Genomic DNA, 8,670 nt, shown 5'->3' on the forward strand with positions numbered 1-8,670 from the left:
GTGACATTTCAAAGTGAATGTAGCAAGCTTCAACTAAAGTAAGTTTTACATTAGACTAGCCCTGACTTTCCTCCTTTTCATTTGCTAGGATAAGAAAGTTTGATACCAGATAGCTTCATGTTCAACCACATCACATTAGTATTTGTTCACTTATCTTGAATCCTATCAGTTATTTATGTGCAATTCCCATATAATCATGGGCTTATTTGCAAAGGTTTACTCAGTGCCTGGAAGCATCTTGACACTCCTGCTCATTATCCAACAACCCCAGGATGTTAACCTCATCTGTTATCTTCATGAGAAGAACATGGATTTTAATCACTAAGCAAAATGATTTTTAACTAAGCATCACTTCCACACATCCTCAGGAATAGATGTTAGAGTTAAGTAAGGCCAATAGATTAACTTTTTTTAAATATTTAGTGCAGTAAGCCTTCTGCAAGAATCCTGTTTCCCCCCACACACACACACTTCACAGGTTTACTACTCAAGCATGTGACATTCACTCTTGACTCATCTAAATAGCCCCAGGCCTCAACTTTGCTACTATTCACTTTAACAGGATAGAACCTGTTTACTGCTTCAGGAGTTAAAGGCAGGCTTTTAGGCATTTATACTTTAAAGTTTATGAACCTGTGAAGTTTAATTTAAAGCTCACAAAGCTCTAACATACTTCTACCACAGAGCCTTCCCCAAATCTGAAGGTCAGGACTTCATTACAAGGCACCTGTAACCATGAAGCTACACAGCTACAATGTAACTTAGGGCCATGGCCATATGTTTTGAGTTTCACAGTATGTACATAATCATTTATAGTACAAAGATGAAAGGCAAGGCTGAACAAGATCAGAGTACCATGGTTTATAGTGCCACCCTTTTGATCTTATCCATCAGCTCAAAGTCTTATCAACTGGCATCTTCTCAATCCTCCCAAGACTCCCACTCCATATAATGTGAGAGATTAGGGATTAATCTTATGTATCCAAGGAATTTTGCTTTCCAGAAAGCAAAGTCTTCTCTGGAGTTTTCAAACTGGATGTTAAGGTTCCTAGAAGGTTTGCATATGCAATCAGTTTTAACTAAAATAGATGCAGAAACAAGTTTATACTATGTATGAAAACACACCTAGCCTTCAGTCATGTTTGTGTTTTATGATCTGGACACTGCATTATTACTAAAGTTGCTGAAGTGTGATAGAATCCGATCTAGCCATGTTCCTCTACCTATATTCAAAGACTTCTTCTAATAAGAACTTCACTACTGTAACATGAGAACTGAAGTGTTAGTACCTCCACTCTAATGGAGTGGTAGAAGAACTTCAGGAATTGAGTTATCTACAGACAGCTCAATAAACCAAGCTTTTAACTAGCAATCTTTACTGCTATTTAAAAGTTGTGTTACTGAACCAGAGGACTACACCACAGCTCATGTTATTGTTCCCATCGTCCCCTCCACAGAGATCAACTCAGGTTTTACATTCCAGTGAATGAATCTGACTACTACTGACCAGCAAAATGGAAGTGCTCTTTCAGCTTTTTGACTACATAAGACCAATACACGGAGTGCTTTTTCCATAAGTTTAATAGTTACAAAAGAATACCACTGCTCTATACGCAACACATGGCTAACCACATACAATGCATTGTCACTAAAGTCAATAGGGCATGATGTACAGATATTGATCATTAGGGTTTTCTATGAAGGTACTATCAACAGGACAAACTTTCCTTCAAGTAAAAAAAGTTACTGTTTATACCTATAGCATGATCCCTTGACTCAAATGCAATGATTTAGTCAAAGTTCAGTAACTGATACTTGCTCTTTCTGTAAGGCATACTAGTTTCCACTCAGACTGAAAGTTTACTTCTGCTTGGAGAAATATTCTTTGCTTTTCTGAACATCAGGCTTGATTGTGTCACTGCCAGGCTTCCAGCCAGCTGGGCACACTGAAATGATAAGAACATGCAAGTCTTATTCTGCAGAAGTGGTTAGTGTTTCATACAAAGCATACTAACAACTCAAAACCTGTAACAATTTCGCAAGGTATATTAATCAGTTTCATCACATCAGTTATTTTTAATCCTTTTAATTTGCTTACTAGGTAGTTGCACCCAAGGAACCCAATGTCTGTCCATGCAACAGCAGGCCCTCTACACATGCACACCTTCCCATCTTTCATGGAAGCTTCACAGCAAGGGAGCACCAACACCAGCAGTCTGTCAGGAGGCATCTTCACAGCTACTACAATGTAGTTACTTCCCTGGAGCCAGCCAAGCTTACTTCTCCCCCATCTTAATCAATCCTACTCCCATCCTCCAGTTTAATGGAGGAAGGGGAAGAAGAGTTTAACTGCCTCTAATCCCACTTTGTGAGCATCAGGAGACTACCACAATGCAGAGGTAGCACACAGAGGTAGCACAGCCTCAAAACTGAGGTGACACTCAAGCAGCATTCTTTGGAGTCTTCCTTTTATACAGTTAAGGAAGGCTTGATGCTTGCTTAAAGCAAGCCTGGCAATTAAAGCTATGAATCTCAGCTTCTGAGTGTCATCATACACTTCTGGTCTAGCCTGGTTTAGATGAGACTGCAGTCCCAGTTCTGGAAGAAAAGCTTCTGTCAGCTTCTTACTACTCCAGAGGAGTAGCAACCTCCACCCTTCCCCTTCAACATTTGGCAAATACTCAATGGACCATGAACTGGAGTAGGATTATGCAGTGACAAATAGCTTTACAGAACCAGCTTCATTACAAGAGGCACAATCAATCACTTGCTGTGAACAGATCTATACATGTACTTGGTACCTTTCAGTAAACCTATTAAACCTGTTTAGTTAATACTGTTCTCTTGAGAGCTATTTAGAATTAGATACAAGAACCCTTACCTTCTCCATGCTTGTCTGTGAATTGGAAAGCCTGCACAAGCCTGAGGGTTTCATCAACACAACGGCCAACAGGAAGATCATTGATTGTTATCTGTCTCAAGATCCCCTTCTCATCGATTATGAACAGACCCCTACAAAGACAGACCTGGGGTTAAACAGGTTTTGAAAGATTTGTCTTCAGTGAGTTGCAAAACCAAGTTCAATATTTTATCACACCAATAAGTTGTGTAATGTAATATTTTCCTTTCCCCAAATGGAAAAACCTTGTGTATACTCAGTACTGACACATTAACAGTTGAAATCCTTACATTCTACAGTAGCTAGGAGACAGGTAACTTACTTTTCTGTATTTGTTTTGATTTAAACAAGACACTAGTGGAAAGACAAAATGGAAGAGAAACAAAGAAAAAGGGAACTAAAGAAGAGACATTGCTGTATTCAGAGAAAAATATATGCAGTTCTTAAAAATACAGCAGACTAACTGGCCACTGCTGACACCAAACTAAGAGTTAGCAGAAGTTCAGCTCCCTCAGCAGCTTTAACTGAACAGATGACTAAAAGATAAGGCTTGGTTTTTAATTCTACTGTACTTTAATCACCAATTACCTGTAATCACTTTCATGACGAGGTAGGACTTGCATTAGCCATGTTTATATAAGCTCACCTGCATGAGACTCCTGCATCATGCAGATATGTAACACTCCAAGTAGTACAGTTATCAAGGGAAAGCAGCAGGCCTTTATCTAGCTCACCAAAACCATAAGTCTAAACACTAAGGAGAACCAAGTAACATCTCCTCTTGTAGGAGCGTTTGATAGCTTAAAGCAGTTTACATCTGGAATAGCTAAGAACTTCAGTTTGTTTTAAGTGTTCAAGTACACACAAGTTCTGTGTTAATCTGTATTGCAACATACAACATTAACAAGTTCACCTTACTTCACATTACCTGTACGCAATACCTTCATCCTCTTTAAGCACTCCATAGTCTTTGGCAATGACACGTGTTGTGTCAGAAACCAATGGGATTTTCATAGATCCCAAACCACCTTGTTTCTTGGGAGTGTTGATCCTAGAAAGTAGGAAGTTGAAATATTAATAAAAAAGAGGACAGTTCAAAGCATAAAGTACAACAGAAGCTGATCTTAAGTGTAGTATTGCACTTAGTCTACCATGAAGCAACAAAGGAACTGACCAGTATTCTCCATTCTGTTCAGAAGTACTTGACACTACCTCTACTTCCTAAGTGCCTTTAGCTCTTCAGTAAATATAGTTTGAATACTCAGGATCCAGTTCCTGTGAGGCCAGGCAGAACATTCCATTTGGTTAAATTAAAAGGCTGATTCTTACCATGCAAGGTGACAGAAGTGAGAGTCAACAGAAGCTCCAATTATTTCACAGTTGATTTTCTTGAATTCATCAGCTCTGTCACTGTATGCAATAATTTCAGTTGGACAGACGAAAGTAAAGTCCAGAGGGTAGAAGAAGAACACAACATATTTTCCTAGAAAAGCAGTGTCACCAGTTAGAAGTCTTTTACCTTAGGTTTTATAGTGCTTGTAATATTCAGTATCAAACATTTAAGTATCAACAGAAGAGAATGTTTTGCTAGTACTCCAGAGAAAGGAACTTCACTAGTTAGAGGAAAGTTTACTTTCCATTGACAGAAAAAAAAAACTACAAGGGAAGATTTTGCTGTTCCATGTAGTACACTGGAGATGTTACATCAGTCTCAAACTGAGAGAACAAATAAGCCTGACCCCAGATTACACTTGAGAGGAATGTTAGGCTGATAACCAATAATTATCATAGCCAGAACATTCAGCCATACTGTCAACAGCTTCCCAAGCATACTCCAGCCATCAACTGACAAAAACATCTACTGCAGTCTACCATCAGGTTTTCACTATTACTTTGAAACCAAACCAAATTAGATGCCCTCTGACCCCCACATATGGCCATACTGCATTTATGTAGTTAGAGAGGCACATAAACTTACCTCTATAGTCAGAGAGTTTGATGTCTTTGAATTGCCCATCTGGCATCACAGCTGTGGCAGTGAAGTCAGGGGCTGGTTTTCCAATGAAAGCCTTTCCTGAAGACATCTTGATTTATGCTAGAAAAAAAATTAATAGTACAGCTTAGGTAACAATATGTTTGTACCCAAAACTATTTATCCAAAGAACCTCATCCATTTACACTGAGCATCAACAGGGACAGTTCCACCACTTTGTCTTGCAACACAAGGCTTAAGAATAAGATTAGTTTTAAGTTTGTTATCTGAGTAGTCAGGTATCCAAACCAAGCTACTAAGCCTAACACTTTGAGATCTACAGCTCATTAGTCTCCAAATTAAAGGTTATCATTGTCTTTGACTAGTAACAGCTTATTACAGAAAAGAGCTAGCCTTCTTGAGTTTTAGCAATAGTCAGTAAGTCTCCCAGTTCCACTAATTAGATGAGTTAGAGAATCTCTTCCTACCTGTTGATGAGGAGACCCTTGTTCAAGTTTACAAGGAAATTTAATACCTCAAACTTTCTCTTAGTTATTCAATCAGGGTTTTGTTCATCTCCAAGATAACAATGGATATGTTCTCTACATAATTACACTTTGGCCTTGCAAACAAAGCTGCATTGTCTTATTTGCAAACAGAAGACACATGGTATACTTGGGAACCACATTTTATGTTAGCAAGTAAAATCTCACCAAGTCTTAAACCAGTAAGGCCAGGTTGTTCCCCCTGAGTATTTCAGTCTACTGAAAAAGAGTAAGAGGGTACACAAGGACAAGACAGCTTAACTTCTGGCTGCCTGGCCTAACACCAAGTCATTTGCAACATGTCCTGCAGAGTATTTTTGCACTGTCTGGGAATGCAGAATTTGTGCATCACTTTTTGAATTCCAGTTACTTCCAGGGCATAATTTTTCAGATAGACAGCTTGTGAGCCTTGTTTCTTCAGCTCACTCTTTAGTGATCTCACTGAAGTCATTCTACATACTGTACAGCCACTAGCTGACTTGGAGATAAAAGCCTTTGCAAGGTTAGTATGAGTCTTGTATCACAAAAGAAAGGTAAGATTCAAAGATCTTTATAAATCCTTCCTGCAAGGCACAAAGTCCACTCCAGAACAGGTTGGAAGCCCTTCATTCTTGGCTCCTTCCCCCTTGCCACATACTTTCCGAAGAACTAGTCCAGTAGCCATAAGCAGCATTTACTTTTCAGTAAAGTTTAAACTTACCAGTTTAGAACCTTATAAGTTTTACATTTAAAGGCTCCTCTTACACACCCTGAGAACACAAACAGTAACCTGCAACCTCAGTTCAGTTTGCAGAGTGCCACCTTACTCAGTGTTTCTAACTGCCTCATGCCACAAGCAAGCTCCTCTTCATCCCCTTGGTGGGGGATGGGGACAAATCCAAGGGGTTTGTCTTCAAATGTGGCAGGCTAGGAGGTGACCTTATGAATGCCCAGCAGTTCTGGCCACCGTCATTCATAAAATTGTACTGAAACAGTCTAGTAGGATGACATTAATAAACCCACTGAACTCTATATGTAGCCACGAATACAGATGTAATCCTGGAACTGCAGTTCTGCAAGATGGGACAAGGGACAACCATTGCACAATATTTCTTTGAGATATTGCTAACTAATGAATTTTTTTCTTCCTGAAGAATACCTGTTTTATCTGGAGTGCACAACTCCATTACATTATTTTACATTACTCAAGCTCAAGGTCATCCTTTTACTCAGTAGGATGCCAATCCTGCTATATTTGTTCCACCAACAGGCCCTGGAGTGTATTACTGAGGACTCAGCGTCAAATAAACACTGTCAGGCTGCTCTTTGGCACTTCTCCTTTCTAAAGCAGGGGATTATTGCCCCCTTTTTAGGCAGCTCGAAGGCCTTTAACACCAGGCTAGGAGGCTCAGTCACACTGCACTGCAACCCGCCACCGCAGCGTGCATCCCCACCTCCTGCCTGGATTTCAGCCGCAGCGTTTCCTAACCCGCAGCAGCACAGACCACAGCAGCTCCTTTCCTTCGAGGAGAAAAAAGAGAGCAGGCACTGCAAATACAGGGCAGTTTAACGGGGTCAGGGCACCAACCAGGTGCTCACAGCCTCAATTACCTCTGAACTGCAATTACACCGAGCCAGGCCCGCGCTCCAGCTCGGAATCCATCCCTTGAGGACAGCGAGGCCGTTGCACAACGCCCCGGCCTTCCTCCCCGCTCCCCTCAGCGCTGCGGTCAAAGGCTCCGAGCTGCGGTCGGAGGCGAGCGACCCGCCGGGCCGCAACCGGCTGCCAGCACACCGCCCGGCGCCGGAGCGGCTCCGGAGTGACTCCGGAGCGGGGACGGGAGGCGGAGGCCGAGCCCAGCGCCAGGCGGTGTTAAAGGGGGGGGGGGGGGCGGCGGTCCTCAACATCCCTCTGTTAAAAGGGAGGATGAAAAAAGGGAAGAAAAGGGAGAGGGAAAAGAAAGGGAGAGGAAAAAAAAAAAAAAAAAGAAAAAGACGAAGAAAGAGACCCCACCTGCGCAGAGGGGAGAACAAAGCCAAATCAAACCAAAAAAAAAAAAAAAAAAAAAAAAACGGAAAAAATTAAAAAAAAAAAATATAACAAATCACGACCATCCCAAGCGCAGCCCCCCCCCAGCACTCACCCAAAAAAACCTCCTCAGCTCGACGAGACCCCGACCCCCTCAGGAAGCTGCGACTGCGGCAGCCCCCGCGGCCCCGCCGCTTTATAGCGGCCGCGATCTCGCGAGGAGACGGGCGAGGCCCTCCCGGCCTCCTTCCCGCCCTCCGCTCGGCCTCCCCTCACGGCCGCCGCCCGCCCCTCACGGGCTGCTGGGGCTGGGCGGGCGGCGTGCAAGGGCAGCATGACTCGGCACAACGCTGCCTGGATGGCCGGCCCCCCCCCCTCTGGGCTTGATAGGCTTATCTGAGCGGGGACACGGCCCCCGGCTGCTGAAAGGGGAAAAAAATATATATTTGTGAATAAATGGAGGTGGTTGGATAGCGTTCTGGGAGGTGCCGGGGAAATGTTCCATGTGGGGATATTCAGAAGGGGGTTCTGATGGCTCGCTGCATGAAGTGGCTTTTTAATACCTTAGTAGAAGCAAGATGTAATTGTTAGGAGACGTCAGAGAAGCAGAGGATGCACTGGGTGTTGAGGAAAAGTGAGATGTGGCTGGCATGCCATTCAGGTGAATGCAAGTTCGCCGTTGACTTCAATAAAATCAGACCTTTTCAACAAAGCAACATGCATTTCCAGTATTGTATAGGTGTGGGGTCAAATCTTTCATCTTCTCCCTCTATTATCAACCGCCTCCTCAACCTCGTTCTAGTTCTCAAGGCTTCCAGTGATACTTCCCTGTTAATGGCAAGACCGATCCAAGTCACACAAGTCAGGAAAAAAGCTGAAAACTCCATTAACTGTAACCTCGAAGCTTCGGGGTTAGGATGGAAACTCTTGGACGATGCTCTTAGTCATTTCAGGGAGTTCTGTGAAGCCTCTCTGAGGGACGTTTAGCCCAAGTGAATTCCCACACGCATCACGTTTGCATCCAAGAGAGCTGAAACAGTCCTCTTACTTTCTGATTGAGGACCAAAACCTGAGTGTACACATAAAAGTTTTATTAAATAATGAATGCTAAAGGCTATAAAGGGCCTGTCAATGACAAAACTGCTTGTTTTAGTCAAAAGTGATAAACTTGTTTACCACCTGATTCGTACTCCTTGTCTGTCTTCCATTTTTCAGTTGTGTTTCTTATACCGGTTAAAACTTGATT

General features: G+C 42.4%; 1 protein-coding gene across 2 annotated transcripts; it reads right to left on the reverse strand.

Annotated features, from left to right (window-relative positions):
- Positions 1-1,563: 1,563 nt before the first annotated feature.
- Positions 1,564-7,678, reverse strand: PRDX1 (peroxiredoxin 1). Of its 2 annotated transcripts, none has more exons than XM_082765920.1 (6): positions 7,540-7,678; positions 4,878-4,994; positions 4,229-4,382; positions 3,828-3,950; positions 2,882-3,012; positions 1,564-1,946 (listed from the first exon to the last, which is right to left on the reverse strand). In XM_082765920.1, exons 2-6 carry the CDS (start codon positions 4,981-4,983, stop codon positions 1,861-1,863), a joined length of 600 nt encoding a protein of 199 aa, XP_082622046.1. In that variant the 5' UTR covers positions 4,984-4,994; positions 7,540-7,678; the 3' UTR covers positions 1,564-1,860. The 2 variants fall into 2 exon arrangements, with proteins under 2 accessions (XP_082622046.1, XP_082622047.1); XM_082765921.1 differs by lacking the exon at positions 7,540-7,678 and adding an exon at positions 7,007-7,025.
- Positions 7,679-8,670: the final 992 nt, after the last annotated feature.

This window comes from Aythya marila (assembly GCF_965140915.1).
Source record: "Aythya marila genome assembly, chromosome: 8".
NCBI classification, from domain to species: domain Eukaryota; kingdom Metazoa; phylum Chordata; class Aves; order Anseriformes; family Anatidae; genus Aythya; species Aythya marila.